Raw genomic sequence first — 18044 nt, 5'->3', positions numbered from 1 at the left:
ATTGGCTGGGAGAATTATGTGCTCTCTTTCTTTTTCCCCCTCTGATAATATATATGATTGTTATATATATATATATATTTATTTATTTATATTAGAGGCCTATTGCACGAAAAGATTCGTGCAATAGGCCTTCCCTTCCCCTGGCTGCCAGTACCAGTTTTCCTCTGGCACCTGGCACCCAGGCCTTCGCTCCAGCCGGAGCCACCTTCAATGCTTTCGCTGCTCCACTTCGCATCTACATATGCAAATTAACCGCCATCTTTGTTGGCAGTTAATTTGCATATCTCGCTGATTAGCCAATGGGAGGCATAGCGAAGGTTTGGTCAATTACCCTGTTTGTCTATTATTAGAATATATATACATATATATATATCCCCTATATAATAAAAGGGTAATATGCAAATTGACCTTAACAGCAGAATGACTGGGAATGACTGGTCACTATGACACACACTGACCACCAGGGGGCAGACGCTCAATGCAGGAGCTGCCCCCCGTGGTCAGTGCGCTCCCACAGGGGGAGCTCTGCTCAGCCACAAGCCAGGCTGATGGCTGCCTGTACAGCGGTGGTGGTGGGATCCTCTCCCACCTCCTCAGCAGCGCTAAGGATGTCTGACTACAGCTTAGGCTTGCTCCCCACTGGCAAGTGGACATCCCCTGAGGGCTCCCAGGCTGCCAGAGGGATGTCTGACTGCCAGCTTAGGCCCAATCCCCCGGGGAGCAGGCCTCAGCCAGCAGGTGGTCATCCCCAGAGGAGACCCAGACTGCAAGAGGGCACAGGCCGGGCTGAGGGACTCCCCCGAGTGCACAAATTTTTGTGCACTGGGCCTCTAGTGTGTATATATTAGCTTCCATTATACATGCTTAAATTGCATGCTAATTTTTCACCCATTTAAGATTTGAAGGCATATATTTTAATGCTCTTCCCTTGTATGAGCTTTCTTTCTGAGAGTCAAATCTTCTAACCACATGGAATCAATGAACTCAACTAGCTTCCCATCAGTAATGTGCTGGTAAGTGACTAGTCTTCCATCTGTTCAAGGCAGCCAACCAAGTCAGCTGGCCATATCTCAGGCACAGTGATTAGACTCCCTGGAGGAAACCAAGATGAACATGAGACGGCCCACAAGGAACCAAGGGGCTCTCAGCCTAGAAGAGCACAAAAGGCACAGACACAAATAAATACCCGTAAGACAGAGCAGAGCATGGTCGTCGGTGCTAGAAGATCCGGGCTCTGGGATGGGGAGAAAGCGATATGGAAATTCAAAGGAAAGAAAGATCAATTCCCACCAGGGATCCAGAAGCCTTCACGAAGGACACAGCTCACAGAAAGACCACCCATCAAGACACAAGAAGGCCCAAGTTCCAGAGCCCCTTCGACCACTGTTGGCCAAGGAAGCTTGAGAAAGCCAGGTCTCTGTTTTAAAATGGACCCTTTTTCCTAAGTGCCTCCCAGCAGTCTGAGGATTAGATGAGGATGGACTCACTAAATGCACTTCATGTAAATAAAAGCATCAAATGTCAAGCCTCCGTCATCACTCAGGGAAGAGAAGGGCGGAAGCTAAAAGCAGAAGGTAATGAGGGAGGAGGTGGGTGAGGGTAGGTGGCCCCTGCCAAACACAGGACTGACGTGAACACCTACTACGCTTGCAAGTGGCTCCAGTGATTTTTTTAAAACTCCAATAGCTGACTTGATTAAAGAGAGCCCACCAAGAGTAAGGCAGAACACGTACACTCCCCTGCATCAGGAAAATGAAAGTCCCACTCAGAGATGCGGCTCCCTGCCCTGTGTAATGCGGTAACAGCTCACGGTCAGAGGGCAGCGACCCTCCCAGCTCCCAGCGCGGGGCCTGGGCCCGGTGTGCACTCAGAAAACACTCAAGAAATGAACGGATGGGGTCCTCACTCCTCTCCAAGGGGCTTTACGTTTATCCTCCTCTTTTATTCATAACCACAAGCCAGTGGGACAGACAGGGCATGTGTTATCAACCCTGTCAAGAAGGGGAAACTGAGGCTCCCAGGCGGGGAGCATCCACATCCCAACTTAACACCATCAGAAACGAGCCCAGGTGTCTGCCTCCCCACATAGCGCTCCTTCCTCGTACCGTGCCCCTCCAAGGAACTGTTACTACAGCCAATCTTTGCCCCAGATCACCTCCCCTGACTGTCCCTGAGGGACTGTTCTGAGCGGAAACACTTCACTTACTCAGGCTCTGTAATCAAGGGAGGTCCTATTATTATTCCCAGTGTACTGGATTATTCCAATCAGAAGGTGATTTTGTGTAACAGAAATAAGAGTGTCATGGACTCTCTTATTACCAAATAAAAACTAATTTGGGTTAAACTCTTTGGTTCAATTGCTTGGAGACATTGCTCCTTAGAGGACAGAGAGGGTAGAAACAGCACCGGGCATTAGGGTGACAGGAAGATGTTTTTGTTTGTTTGTTTGTTTGTTTGTTTGTTTGTTTGTTTACCACGGACACTCCTGCCTACAGAGTCGGCTGTCAGTTCTGACAGATGGCCAGGCTGTAGGAGAGGAGCACAGGGCAATCTCAGGGCTAAGGCGGCACCAAGGAGCTAGAGCCAGCTGAGCGGATTTGGGCTCTGAAATCTGGGCTGGAGCCCAAGTTCCAGCCTGTGAGGGTGGGACAGGGAGCGCTGCCTCCCTCTCCCCCAGACACCCTCCCGCCGCAGCTGCACCAGGCAGGCCAGTGCCTTTCTATGCATCTGTGACCTTCTGGCTGCAGGCAAATTGGGTGCGAAGCATGTTCAAGGTCAGAGCTACCCTTCCCTTCCATGACTCCCCCTAGCCCTTTGGCTGATAATGGTTTATGGTGCACCTACTTCCTAGAGGATGTTTTCATTCTAATAAAAATGTGTGGCACGAAGGTGTGGGCTGGAGGCTGGAAATGACACTCACCCCCCAGCTCTGGTGCGGGGAACCTGGTGACGTGTGCTCAGGCCGAGCTGCTCAGAGGCTCCCCTAAATGGCAGGAACCAGGGGTGAGGGGAATAGAATGTCAGAGAACTTCCAGCTCCTAAAGGGAGCAGTGCATTAGGTAAGAAGAGGTCTAGAGGAATGTCAGCTCTGACATGTCCCACATGGGGTCTCAACAGTGCCACCCAGACATCCATGCTTCATCACACTCAGGGACCAGGGCATTGTGGGACCTGGGAGAGCTGAGCCATTTGTTGGATAATGGACACTGAGGATGAGTTGATCAGATGAACTTGTCCACTGACAGAGAGAATGGGACACAGAGTGGGTCAGCTTTGTTGGGGGAAGGAGGAGGAGGAGGAGGAGGAGGAGGAGGAGGAGGAGGAGGAGGAGGAGGAGGAGGAGGAGGAAAGATGAACCAGCACCTAAGGCTGATGTGGTGGAAGCCTCATTAGGGGATGCTAGAGGCAAATTCACCAGCTGCACAATTTTAAAGTCACAGAGTTTGCAACTGGAAGAAATCTTAGCGATAATCCAGTCCAACCCCCTCTTGCACAGCCTGGAGTTATTGGTCATGGCCACATGGCAGGGCCAAAATCAAGAACCCAAACCACCCCCTCAACAGCTTTTCAGGCCAGGGATCTTTCTAGCACCCCCAGCCTCCCCCAGACACAGACCCCAGGCCGCTGATTTCCAGGGAGCTAGGGATACCCACTGGAACACTGCCCGCTTCCTGAGGAGCCCATGGGCCACCCCTGTCCGCCACTCCGGCCGGACGTACCTTGTGGGAATAATGCTGATCGACGATCCTCGCCAAGCCGAAGTCCCCGATCTTGAGCACGAGGTCCTCGGTGCTGATGAAGATGTTGGCGGGCTTCAGGTCCCTGTGCAGCACGTTGGCCGAGTGGATGTACTTGAGCCCGCGGAGCAGCTGGTACATGAACAGCTTGGCGTGCTCCTCCGCCAGCGTGCCCTGCTCCAGCAGGCGGGCCAGGTCGGTCTCCATGTACTCCTGCACGATGTAGGCCACGCTGAACTGGGACAGCTCGCCCTGCAGGTCGGCGCCCTGGGGCCCCAGCACCTCGTACACCTTCACGATGTTGTCGTGGTCCAGGCGCCGGGTGATCTTGACCTCCCGGAGGGCGTGCTTCATGCTGCGGGCGTCGCTCAGGGTGACCCTCTTCACGGCCACCTTCCGGCAGGTCCTGCTGTCCGTGGCTGACAGCACCAGCCCATTGACGCCGAAGCCCAGGGGTCGGAAGTCAACAAAGCGCCCACCGAGGTCATAGCCGTAGGCACTGGCGAAGCAGTCCCCCTTCTCGGCCATCGTTGGCTCAGTGGTGGTCAGGGGACGCCCGTGGGACGGAGGGGCGGTCGGGAAAGGCCGGGTCCCGGCTGGTGGCCTCCCCAGCGCACCTCATTCTGTCAAGTCCCGAGGCTGAGGGATGCTTTTTCTCGTGGTGATGTCACTGCCACCCGCTCCCTGGAGACGAGAGTGGCACATGTCCATGCTTGCTGAGCTGCGGAAGTTGGAGGCTCAGGCTGTTTTCTTAACAAGCCCTGGGAGGGCTGTCCACCCACTCCTGCGTGTCCCGGGCCCTTCCCCACGCTGAGAATGGCTCATGCTTCTTTCACAGGGAGCATCTTGGACAGAGAAGCCGATCTCGTTATCTATGTGAACGGCAAGGTTTCTCTCCTAAGGGACCGCCAAGTAAAGATGCAGAAACTCTCCCCTTTCAGTCCTTTGTTGAAAGAAGTTCCTTCGGGCTGAAATGCTTTTGCTGCTCTGCGTTCCTTCACTGACGATGGTCCGAAGCTCGGTTGTATCACAGCCTCTGGCAGCTTCGCAGCTGCTCTCTGCGTCCCGGGCAGACTGAAGGGATCCCAACGATGAATTCTGGAGGCTTCTCGGGGCTTCTTTCTACCTCGGCCAGCTCCCCTTTCTGCCGGCTCACCTTAGATCCTGCAGCCCAAACCAGCTAGCTGGTGGGCATCGGGGAAGAAAGCCGGAGAAGCCCTGCCCCTCCCATGAGCTGCACACCAAGTTACACCCGAAGTCCCAGGTCCGAGGGGAGCTCAGCTGCCAGGCCAGGCACCTCTGGAGGCTTCAGGGGGCAGCATCCTCTGTCACCCCCTCATCCATGCCTCTTCGAACGAGACTGTGCTCTGCTGGACTCCGAGAGGCTGCGGGAACCCGGCATCTTTCAGACCGAGTCTCCTTCCCTGTCAAAGAAATAACGTTGGTAAATTTCCACACTCGGCTCCCAACACCTTCCCACCAGCGCGTTTTGTTAACCAGCCCTGGTGTTATTTGATCTGTCCAGCCAGCCACTGAAACACTGCTTGCCCAGGGGATTCCGGGCGCGGGCGCCCAGCCCCCTCCTGCCGTGTGCAGCTCCCCTGGAAGAGAGAAGATGGACCGATTTGATAAGATCATCAAGCGGTGTGCCTTTTATGTAAATGCCTGCTCCCCGAAGGTTAACACTCACAGATTGTAGGAGGGAATGATCAGCTCTGACCTTTGAGAAATTCATTCTTTAAGCCCTCGGAACACACACATCAGCACTAGCCCGGGAGGGTGAGAGTGGACAGTAGCCAGTAGCAGGCAAAGAAATAAAGGATCAATCATCTTGTTCTTCCACTTGGATCCCTTTTCTTCCCTCTTCTGAAAATGTCTTTGAATATTTTAATAACTTAATATGCAAATGAGCAATGTAATTAATTAAATGGCGTCGCTTGCTTTCTATGTAGATGACACAAGCACACATACCAAATTGCAAGGAAATTGTATTGCTGCCCCAGTAAAGGGACTCTCTGCCCAGCTGAGCATCTCAGCGTGACGCCAGGGCTGGCATGGTGGACTGTATTCTCTTGGAGGATGGGGACCTAGCTCTTCAAAGCAATGGGTCAAATCCAATCCTGACTGCTCCCCGTGACTGCTGACTCCAATTACAGGCATTGGACCCAAGGGGGGAGAAAAAAACTGCAAAACTAGCGATATAAATTCTGTCTGAGGAAGTCACAGGTTTTACAAGTTTATTAAGGCCACAGACTCACAAAGAACAAGCACCGTGTCCAGAACAGAGGCGTGAATCTAGCCAGGGCTGCTTCTGCGTTCCCATCCCACGGCAGGGTGCCCGTGGGGATACTCTCAGGTCTGAACCCCGCACAACTCTGCAAATGATAAATGAAGCAAAAACAATGGCCAGTGCTCTGAAACTAAGCAGGCAAATTAGGGGACACAAATGATACGAAGTAGTAAATAATCAGATCCCCTCTAAAAACTCCTAACGAAAGAAATTTGCCATGGGTCTGGGACACAGTCCTTGCTCAATAGATGCTGCCTATTGTTGCAAATCCCCTTACACTTAAATAGGAAGTAGCTGCAACTATTCTGGTATCTCAGCAAACCCCCAGCAAACCTGCTCTGCATGTTTTTATTGGGCCCCGCAGCAAAATAACCATCGACTTGCAGAATTTCAGACTGGGAGGCAATGTAGCAGACAGGTCCCGGGTCCTTAGCGGAGGTGGTCCTGCCCTCCTGGGCTCATTTGAGGAGGAGCCACTACTGGCCTTTCTAGAGCAGGGCCCGATTCGCTAACCATCCTGCAGAGCATCTCCATCAGTGAGGAACCTGAACCCACCCCAAGGCCAGCCCCTCCACCGAGAGGCAAGTCCTCATCTGCCCATGAGGGCACCAAGGCTCCGAGAATACCAGCTTAGTGCGTCTACAGGGAGAGGGTCAATAAACATGGGATGACATGATAAATGAATGCCATTCACCCTGAAGATTCCCAGCCAATTGGAGTCAGCGCTGGGACCACCCACTGAGCTACGGCCTAACATCTGTGCTAGTCAAGTCCACCTGGATGTCTGATTCAGGGGAACAAGAGAGGCGCCCCAGTGCCCCACTCCATGCCTCCTCTGACCCTGCTGCCCAAGGCAGGTGACAGAACCTACATTGGAGCTTCTTTCACTTTCTCCCCGTATGCCTGGTGTGGTTCCCAAGGGCACAGCAACCAGAAGCATTTATATTTACATATCTTGCTTTCTGAGGAGAGACTTAAGCCTTCTTCCCGTTCCAGCCCTCACAGGGCTGTAAACAGAGACGGGAATGGGCACCTAGGCAGAGAGATGACATCACCAGCAAGCCCAAAGCAGGATTTGGATCAGCTGTGTGAGATCAGCTGCAATGCAGATACTCTGTGAATAATTAAGAGGTGCTTTATTTATGTTTCAAAACTCTTTCCTTTTCCTCTCACGGGCAGAGGGACTGTCTCGTGTGTGTGTGTGTGTGTGTGTGTGTGTGTGTCTCAGTGGATTCCCAGCACACTGTCAACTTCAGCGGGCAGGTACCAGGTTACCTTGCACACCCTCTCCACCTTCCTCGTGGGCCTCTAAATTTACTCTTTCAGCTCCTCCCTGGCCTCTCTGCTTGCACCTTCCTGGTTCCTGAAATGTTCTCCTGCTTCCTCCCCACGTGTTGAAACCCTGCCCATCACTCAGAATCCAGGCGAAGTCTCACTTCCTCTGCAAAGCATCCATCTAGTCCTCAGTGACACTTCTCCCCTTTCCAAACCCCTGTGGCGTTCCTGTGTATACTGTACTTGACACTTGCCATATCCTCACTTGGGCTGTTATTTAGCTTTTGATACATGTCCACCTCCCACTAGACTTTAAGCTTAAGTCCAGGGTTCAAAGTAGCACTTGGAAAATAACTGGATTGTAAGTGCCCGAGGAACATCGGTTATGTCTCCGCTACTGTGATGCCCACACTCCCCAGGCTCCCCTTCCTGTGCTTGCAGGACCCTTCTCACAATTAGCCCCAGCCACTCAGACAAACCAGCATTTCTGAACTTGAACTTTCCTTAGCATCATCTTCGGCTTCGATGCTGCCTCTCTTAGAATGTCAACACTGACCAGGCAGTCTTCATCTGACCATTTCTCTGTTCCCATTTGAGTTTGCTACTATTCATTTCTTCTCAAAACTCTTCATTTTCTAAGCTTCTTTCTATCACCTATATATACAAAAGGCTAAGTGACCGACCATCCGTCTGTCCCACCGTCCGACTGATCGACTGGCCAGTACATATGACACACACTGGCAATTTAAAAATAAATGTTGACTTTCCCATGTGTGATACATATAAAGCTCTCTCTGGCGCCAATTGCACGCGTGTGTTTCAATCTGTCATTGTCGATCGTGAATTTGTGTGTGTGTTTTTTTTTTTGACATTCTGAAAGAAGTGGTGTCGTGGATAGAATATGCGAATAGTGATATTAAAATATTTCTTCTAATTAATTTTCTTTCAATGTGCATGAATCCGTGCACTGGGCCACTGGTTCTTCTATAATTTCTACTGTCAACCCTTTGATTTTTCCACATATGGACTGATTACAGAACACCTATTACCTAGAAGTCTTGGGTTAGTGTTCATTGCTTGTGTGATATACCAAGAGGTGTGGGCCCATCCATCCTGGCGAGGGGTAGACCTGGCATCTGGGTGTGCCCGCCTGGGCAGAGGATTGAGTGTGGCAGCCCTTGGCATGATGAGCTTCGGGGAGAAGCAGCATCAGTCTCCACTTGGAGCTGATGGCTCAGAGCTGCTCTGAATCACAGTGTGACTTTCAACCAGGGACTTGGCATTCACCTTGAGAGAAAGAAAGGTCATCGGTTCAGCTGTGCTCAAATAACACCCAGCAAGGAGAAGGCAGTCCAGGCTCCCTGGATTTCACGGGGAACAAACACAGGAGTAGAAATATCTACCCCAGCCCTCGAAACAGTGGAGCTTCACCTCTCCGCTGATTTCTCACTGGCTCTCCAGAAACATCTTATTTGAGGCCAATTAATTATCCTCTCATGCATCCAACCTTCTAACATGTGGAGGCAAACCAGAGACGAGGTGGTGTGTGCCAACTGTCCTTTCTGGGATTCCTGAGGCTCTGGTTTACAAAGCAGTTTCAGAAAGTCTAAATTTAGACTCACCTCCTCGCCTGCTCAGAGCCTCCCAAGCCTCATGCTGTTGACTTTCAGCAGGAACTACGGCCCCCAGTGAGGTGCTGACATTTCACAGACGCTGCTTTCTTCCCTCTCCTGAGCCCCCAAAACGTGCAGGAAATCCTTCTCAGACAGGGATCATGTTCATTTACAGGTGAACGATTCTATGTGGCCCTGTTCCCATCACAGCCAGGTCTGTGTGACTCTAAGGCTTGTGATCCCAGTCACTGTGTCTATGTGAATGAAGTCCTCTAGGCCAGAGACCAGCAAATTCTTCTATGAAGGACCAGAGGGTAAATATCTTAGCCTCTGTCAGACATACAGTCTCTTCTTCAACCACTCAACCCTGCCTTTGCAGCACAGAAGCAACCACAGACAATACCCAAATGAAGGGCATGACTGCATTTTAATAAAACTTTATTTAGGAAGATAGAGAGCTGGATTGGCCTGGGGGCTGTAGTTTGCCAACCCCTGCTCTAGTTAGTGTAGGAACTCCCTCTAGCTTGTCCCTGAGTGGGCACCGAAGTGTGTTGTAACCCAGGCTCCTTTCCAGCTCTTGTTGCACCGCCTCCTCCCTCTTGGACTCAGTCCTCCTTTTGTCCTTCATGGTGGCACTATTCCAGGACTGCCCTCCCTCCAAGGAGGTACCCTGAGCTTGGGACCCCAGGTTTAGTTAAGCTCACCCATAAGTTGCATGGGCTCAGGGCCCAGCTCTCTGCTCTCCACAGGCTACCTTCTAGTTCTGCAATTCTATGTCCCGTGGATGCACCTCACTCCTAAGCTGCACTTGGATTTTAACAGAGGCTCTCTGGAGAGGTGGCGAAGACGACACACTGAAGATGTAAGTACACTATTCAGGGCTTGCCAGGGGCCAAGGGCTTTGCCTGATTACTTCAGTTGGGTCTCCCAAGAACCCTATGAGGTTGTTATCATTCTCCCATGAAGTCTTTAATGAGAAGTGATTTGCCCAAAGTCACACCACTAGCTGGGATGTAAACGCAGGTCTGTCTGACTCCAAAGCCCATACTTCTCATCATCATAACACATGATCTGGTTCTCACCATGAGCCATCTAGGCCCAGGGTGACTTCCCAGGCCTAGCAAAGGACACGTCTGGGGCAGGCACATCTGTGGTGCTTCCTAAATTAAAGCGAGAAGCAGCCCCCTCTCTGCCTGTATCCAGTCCAGGGTGGAGGCCATGGTGAATAAGCTCACTTTATGGAAAGACACTGAGAAATGGGCATTGAGATGAGAGTATGAGTTGAGAAAAAACAACAACACAAAACTGATGACACCAAGTTCAAACAACCATAACACTGCCTTCTGACCATTTCTCGATTTCTTCTTCAACTGTAAACCTCAAATCCACAGGAGTCTGTGGCTGCAGGGACTGGCCATTCTAGAGGGGAGCTGAGCTGAGCATCTGCCCAGCTAGCTGATTGGCAGAGGCCCTCTAGTTGACACTAGCCACCAACCCAGAAACCATTCCCACTTCCTCTGAGTGAACAAAAAAACAGCTCTGGGACAGCCATGGAGCAGCTGAGCCCAACCCAGGGATGACTCATGACGGGGCTAACCCAGGGTTTCAACCTCAGCACGACTGACATTTTGAGCAAGATCATTCTTAGCAGGAGAATGTTTAGCAGCCTCCCTGGCCTCTGCCTACTAAATGCCAGTAGCAACCCCTAGGGTGACAACCAAAAATATCTCTATCTTTAGAAACTACCACCAGTGGAGGAGGACGAAACCAACCTTGGTTGAGAACACTGATCTAAATCAGCAGCTTCCAGCAGAGACAGTATTGGCACCTGAGCAGAAGAGCCATTGGTTTGGGGGAGCTGTGCAGTGCCCTGGGGAAAGTTTAAGCAGCCCTGGTCCCGACCCACTAAGTGCCAACAGCACTTCCTGGGTGCTGTGCCAGCCTCACACATTTCCAAAATCCTAGAGGCCAGTGGTATCTCCCACACCTATCTCTGTTGAGGGCCATGAGTCTAAGCCAATGGTGGTAATTCAATTCCCCTTTGGCAGTGGTTGGTTTAGGGATGGTCACATGATCCATTTCTGGACAATAAGCCTCAAAGGAACATCCCCTGGGAGGCCTCAAGGGAAATGTTTTCCTCCTCCACTCCCCGTCTTTGAATGCTGTTTTGGGAGGAAGCTGTGTTGAAGCTGTGTTGGTGCTGCAGCCGCCACCTTGAGACCATGTGGGGACAAACCTGGGGACAAAGGCCAGCACACTGGAGTTGGCAGATGAGCCGGGCCCTTGTTGACATCGTTGGAAATGCCTACCTCCAGCTTTCTCGCCAAGTGAGGTCCTCAAGCCCAATTGTTAAGACATTTTCACTGTCTTTTTTTTTTTTTTTTTTTTTTTTTAACTTGAGGCTGACAAAATAGGTCCAGAGACATGGAAGCATAGAACAGACTGACAGATCTCAGAGGGAAGGGGAGACGGGGAGTGAGACTCGATTAACCAGAGGCTGAATTATCTTATGATAGTACCAGCAAGGGTACACGGTCCGTCTAATAGAGAGATGTAGAGCACATGGCTCCTGACCGCCAGGAGCTTATATCCCCACAGGGAGAGAAGAACCACAACAGTCACAATCACAGGAGCAGGAATCTTCAGCAGCTACAACATGATCCCCCTCACGTGGAGCAGGAGTTAGGACAGGTGAGTCAGAGAAGACGCCTGGAGGATGAGGAAGGCAGTGTCTAAGGTGCCACCAATGCTCGCCCCTCCTGGCTTTGGCAGTGTGTAAGCTCCTCCCCTTAAGAATATGCTGGACTTATTGACTCACTTCTAAGGGACAGAATATGGCAGAAGTAATGGGATTTTCCTTCTGAAATAGGTTATTGAAAGACCGTGGCTTCCATCTTGGGTGCTCACTCCTTGGGAAGCTGGTGCCACGTCATGAAGCAGCCTTTCGGGGGGACCCAGGCCAGGGAGCTCGGAGGCAGATCTTCCCTGAGGGGAGCCTCGAGAGGACTACAGCCCCGGCCACAGCCCTGCTGACGTCTCAGAGACCTTACCTCACAGGCACCTGGCTAAGCTGTGCCGGATGCCTGACCCACAGAAACTACATGACAATAATGCTGTTTCAGCTGCTAAATTGGGGGTGTTTGTTACACATAGCTCCTGGGGAGGAGGGGCTCCGACACTTGCAGTTCTTGCTTGTTCCAGGATGACGAAGTGGCAGGCTTGGACTGAGACCTTTGGAAGTCGTTGAACTGGGGTCCTGGGTCTTACCTGGCTTGGATCTCATCAGATTCCAGAGCCAGACAGAACCTCAGGGAGGGGAGTGGGGGGAGGAGGTGCCCTCCTGCTCCTTCTCACAGATGCAGCCCCAGGGTCTGGAATATGAGGGCCTCAATAAATAAATTCCAGTGGACACAAGAGTGGCTACATGTTTGCAGTAAGAGTTTGGTTATGACAAAATATGACCCAAATGGAAAGAGAAATTAAAATGTGTCCCTGCTGTCCAGAAATGAAAGCTTTCAGCTCTCCCAGGGTGGTGGGGGCTCCAGCCAGGATGGCACACAGTCCCCAAAAGAGCAGAGGGAGTGGAAGGCAACTCCTCACCAGGGAAGGAACTGCTGGCCCCGAGGTCATTGTCATTGTGTTATGTCATATTTTTTAAATATACACTGAGTGGCCAGATTATTATGGCCACCCCATCAGTACTTCATTGACACTTCCAAAAATACTGAATATTGAAAACTTCCTAAGCCCTAACTGGTTTGGCTCAGTGGATAGAGCGCTGGCCTGTGGACTCAAGGGTCCCAGGTTCGATTCCGGTCAAGGGCATGTACCTTGGTTGTGGGCACATCCCCAGTAGGGACTGTGCAGGAGGCAGCTGATCGATGTTTCTCTCTCATCGATGTTTCTAACTCTCTATCCCTCTCCCTTCTTCTTTGTAAAAAAAAAAAAAAAATCAATAAAATATATTAAAAAGAAAAAAAAAAGAAAACTTCCTAAGCAAATACTCTCAAGGTTTTATTATTATTATTATTTGCATAACTAAATCACTTCATTGTACTGATGGGGTGGTCATAATAATCTGGCCACGCAGTATATATTTTTATTGATTTCAGAGAGAAAGAGAGAGAAACATCAATTATGTGAGAGAATCATTGATCAGCTGCCTCCTGCACATCCCCCACTGGGGATCAAGCCCACAACCTGGGCACGTGGCATGTGCCTCAACCAGGAATCAAGCCGTGACCTCCTGGTTCATAGGTTAAAGCTCAGCCACTGAGCCTTGCCGGCCGGGCTTATGTCTGATTTTTAACAGTGACTCAGCTGGGTTTACCATGCGATGGTGGTGCTCCCAGGAATTAGGAGAACAACTCTTCTGGTCTTCCAGCTTTTAAAAGAAGTACCCTCCCCTCCACCCAGGAGGGGAGCGGGCTGGAGTTCATATGAAGTAACCTGCCCAGAAAGCCTTTCTGTTTGGGAAAACCCAGGTGCACGGGCAGATGGCTGCCCCTCAGGTGCTCAGGTGGCACTTCCTGTGCTCCGTGCCTCCATGCCCAGGACCTCTCCCAGCTGAGGTCTAACCCTTCACACACCAGCCACAGGACAGCCGGGGACCCGAGCCCGAAGCCCTGCTTAGGCTAAAGTGAATGTCTCACTGCAGGCCCTGAGCGCCAGGCCCCAGTGGGCACCCTCCCTGGGACGCGTGAACATCTCAGCGTCCCTGCGGGCAGTGATGCTGCCCACATGGGCTTGTTTTCCTCCAGAACATGCTGGTGAGGGTGCTGCCAAGGAAGAGACAGGAGGGAAAGCTGCTGCTTTGATCTCACTGGGAGGGGATGAGAGGAGGTGTACCGAAGGTGGGAAGAAAAAGTGAGCAAAGGGAATATCAGGCGCGGAGAGGGGGTGTAACTCTGGGAGCGTTCTGTTCAGTCTTTGCTCGGCCTTTTTCCTTGAAAATTACATAACCAGCCGGGGAGAACAGAGGCTGCCCAGGCCTCCCAACAGCCCTGAAATAGCAGAGAAATTCCGGCAGCCCCATGGGAGCTCCAGGCTCACGTCACGCAAAGCTGGGGAGACAGGGCAGTCTGAGTCCCACAGGTGAAGTGTAGATGCTGGTCACCATGGAAACGGCACAGCTGCCGAGGCTACACCTGCCCAGGCTTGAGCCTGGGCGTTGACCAGCATGCAGGTCACAAGCGTGTGAAGGAGCGTGTGCGTGCCAGCGTTTTGGTCCATCTGGGTTCAGACAACTCCTACGTTTGACCTTTGTAGGTAGAAGGGGAACCTCCTCACTCTCTCTTTTAAGGAAATAAACCTGGGATCGCTGAGGACCTTGGCTTCTTTCGAAATCTAAATCAGGACAGTGTGACTTTAGCGGCTGAGGGGAGGCCCCATTTGGGACTTGCTTGGCTTGGACTGGGACCTAAGGGCAGAGATCCCAGCCAGCGGCTAAGCTTCTCCAAAGCAGAGCCCGCATTTTTAATTTCTCACCCCGCCACCCCCCGCCGTGCCTTCCTTGAATTCGGAGATTCCTCGCTCTGAGCCCAGATTTATTTTTTTAAATATATGTTATTGATTTTTTTACAGAGAGGAAGGGAGAGGGATAGAGAGTTAGAAACATCGATGAGAGAGAAACATCGATCAGCTGCTTCCTGCATACTCCCTACTGGGGATGTGCCCGCAACCAAGGTACATGCCCTTGACCGGAATCGAACCTGGGACCCCTGAGTCTGCAGGCTGACACTCTATCCATTGAGTCAAACCGGTTAGTTAGGGCCTGAGCCCAGATTTAATTAGCCATCATGGGAAAGCACAGCCACTGACCCTTAAGGAGTCAATGTTCAGACCTGACCTCTCCTGCCGAACGTTGGGACCCCTACATGGGACCCCTTACTCCCCGCGCCATCTCCTGTGGGCTTCCGGTTGCAGACCCCCCAGCCCGGCCCTCTCACACTTGAGTGTCTGCTTTTGCTTTCTTGGTTTTCCCAGTTCCTTGGAGGAGGATTTACTCTGCTCCCTTAAGTCATCTTGGGAACGGACATCCTTTCTAAACTTCTCCAGCCTCTGATCTCCTGGTTTCCTCGACTCTACTCACCAGCCATACAAAACGTCTTTCCTTCACTGAAAGTGTCCTGTCCGCCCCGCCTCTGGGCCTCCACACAGGCTGTTCCCGCTCTTCCTGCCCTGGCTAATTCTTACTTATCCTTTAGGCCTAAGTTTAAATGCCCCTTCGCCCAGGAAGCCTTCCTTGATGCTCCGTTCCCTCTCCAGACTGTCTTATCTGTGTCTCCCTGTCCTCCCCAGCTCATGTCCCTCTTTGTTTCAGCTTTAATTGCTTGAATTCAGTGTTTGACTTGGAAGGGACAGGATACCCTCATCGTCTGCATCACTATTGGGCCCTGTACCCAAGGCCCAATTCCTAACCTACTCAATCATAAAGAATAATATGTGGGCAGAACAAACACCTTCTGAGAAGTGCCCCATTCCAGACCATTGTGCACAAGTTCACGTTTGTTAACAGACTGTCCTGTTTCTTTCCTCCCTTTGAGAGAGGCCAACCAGATGTGAGAATTTCACAGACCTTGTCTGATTCGAATCCTGCGTTCTCTTTAAATTTCAGAGTCCTTGACTTCCTTTCACCAGCCCTGCTTCTCACCCAGTCACCTGGCCCATTATCCAGGGAGCGTGTGCACCGCGGCCTCCCACGCTTCCCATGGAGGCTAATCATTTACAGGGGCTGTGCTCCGAGGTAGAAAGAAATCATTTGTAGGGCAGAAAAGATGTCCCTCAGCAATTCCATCTCCCTGCTCATAAATGACAGGAGTGGCCTTTCCACAGCACAGATGATAGCAACAATCCCTGGGCCCCCTGGGGCTGACACAGCCAAGGAGAAAAGCCATGGGAACGGAGCCACGAGGCCTGGGTTCTAGTCCTGTGAGCCCTCGGGCAAGAAGTTTCAAATCTGGGAAGTGGGAATCACCACACTGTCCCAATGACGCACGGGGGTACGGGGACACTTTCAAAAGCATAAAGCTCAGATGGGAGGAAAGTCATGACCACAACTCAATTATACTAAAATTATCCATTTTAAAATTAACGCAGTGACTTCAGCTGGGCCCTGGGGGTTGGGATTGTTACTTCCTCATCTCTCAGGCTCACCCCTTCACATTCCTCCACGTGGAAGGTGAGTATTGGCCCACCGGCCATTGCACATGTGTTTTGAGTGTTTGTTTGTTTGTTTGTTTGCGGGTGGCAGGATTGGGGGGACTTTAGGCTAAGTTATCCCTATCTAGAAGGTAATGAGGATGGAGCCCTCCTCGATGGGATTAGTGCCGGATATAGGGACCCCTGACAGCTCTCGCCCTTTCTGCCAGGTGAGGACACAATGAGAAGCCAGCCGTCTGCAACCCAGAAGAGGGCTTTCCCCAGAACCTGACCATGCTGGCACCCTGATCTCGGACTTTCCAGCCTCCGGGACCATAAGAAATACGCTTCCGTTCCTTACATGCCAGCCGGTCTACTCTTTGACAACAGTCCCAACTAAGACACTAACCAAGTCCATTGGGGCGAGGCCATTGCTCTGACCTAACTATGTCCAAAGCCCTTTCTCTCCCGCTCTCCTGTGAGTGGCTCCTTCACCAAAAAGTTATTAGGCTCCGAAAGTCAGAGCCACGTGCTATGGAGATCACATCGTGGGAACATGACCTGTCGGAGAGGCAACGAATGCTGTCGGGTGCTTGCTTTTTTGCTTGCCTCCCTGCTCTGGCAGGAGAGCTGCAGGGAGTGTCTCTGGACCTCAGGCAAGCCTGTGAGGGGTTCCACACACAAATAAGTCTCTTCTGTCTTAATGGGCAGGCCCCATGGGAGGCCACCCCACCCCACTGGACACGGAAGAGCTCCCTGGAGAAGAAGACAGGTGGCTCCACTGCCTGGGAGGGACGTGCAGGAAGGTTGGAAAGGAAAGCAAAGAAGCAATAGAAGAAGGGGACGGGGAGGTGGGCAATGGACTGATGAACCCACCCCTCCCCCTGCCACCCTGGGGCTCTTAAAGGAAAGGCGGGTCCTGGATGGCGACAGACGCTGGCTTTCCCACCGGCTGGCATGTGCATTCGGAGCTGGTTTTGATTCCATTTGGAGAAAGATGACCATCCTGGCCTTTGGGTGTCTGATCAATCCCAGGTCAGTTCATACTAACCGAAATAGGGACCAACCCTCCCGCCACTACCAGGTGAGGAAACTGAGGCCCAGAAAATGGAAATGACTCTCCCAAGGTCACTCAGAGAGGCAGGGACCAGGCACTTCTTGGGCCTCAAGATGGCTTTGCAGATCACCCAGCCTCCCTCCATCAAATGAGCAAGGGGATCCTGACCGAGCTGGCCAAGACCTGGGCAAGGCAGGGACCGGCTGGCTGCGAAGGAGCAGCTCTTTCTCCTCAAATTATTAAGTAACTGTTCTGTGTCAGGAACAAAAAGTCACATACGGACCATGTGGCAGCAGCTGCCAGCCTTCCCCACTGGGATCCTGTCCCTTCACTGAGAGCAGAGATGGGGGCCAAGCTGCCTTGGGGGGAGGCAGGGAAAAAGGGGGGATTGTGAATCGGTCCCTGTCCCACTGAGGAGGTGTGGAGCTGGTGCCTGGCCTCTGAGGGGCTGAGCCAGTGTTTGCTGCATAAGTAAAGCTCCAATTTCATTTAGTCCGAGAAGAACTAGGCCCCTATAAGGCCAGGAGCAAGACACTTCTGTGCATTGAGGCGTAACAGACAGTAAATGAATCACAGCAACGTGGACAGTCCTATGCATGTGCATCAGTAGGGAACTCAACACTCAGAATCCTAATGATACAAGGCAAGGTCCGAGCCCCAGTTGGGGGAGCAGGGTTGAACGGGAGGAACTAAGAGGGAGGAGAGAGAGAGAGAAGGAGAGAAGGAGGGAAGCAGGGAGGGAGGGAGAGAGAGAGAGAAGAACAGAGTGGAGGAATAAGGAGAGAGAATGGGAGAGTCGTGGGAAGAAAGAGGGACCTCACCTTCCTCCCAGAGGCGACTGTCTGCCTTCTTTGTGAGTTGCTCGACTATTGTTAGCACTTGGCACACACATACCATCCTCACGGCCCAGGAGCCTTTGCCACACACATCGA

At 51.8% G+C, this 18044-nt stretch overlaps 1 protein-coding gene across 3 annotated transcripts in view; it reads right to left on the bottom strand.

Moving 5' to 3' along the window:
• MAPK4 (mitogen-activated protein kinase 4) overlaps window positions 1–18044 on the bottom strand; it is a 121404-nt gene that overhangs the window by 36425 nt on the left and 66935 nt on the right. For 2 of the 3 annotated variants that reach the window (XM_059707320.1, XM_059707321.1), the window contains exon 2: window positions 3720–5161. In XM_059707320.1, the coding sequence (XP_059563303.1) occupies window positions 3720–4265 (546 nt within the window). In that variant the 5' untranslated portion in view covers window positions 4266–5161. Of the gene's footprint in view, window positions 1–3715; window positions 5162–18044 lie in introns of those variants that run through there. The other variant, XM_059707322.1, reaches the window with a different exon arrangement.

The sequence above is a fragment of the Myotis daubentonii genome, chromosome 8, assembly GCF_963259705.1.
Source record: "Myotis daubentonii chromosome 8, mMyoDau2.1, whole genome shotgun sequence".
Lineage (NCBI taxonomy): Eukaryota > Metazoa > Chordata > Mammalia > Chiroptera > Vespertilionidae > Myotis > Myotis daubentonii.
This window is presented reverse-complemented; position numbering and strand designations above follow the sequence as displayed.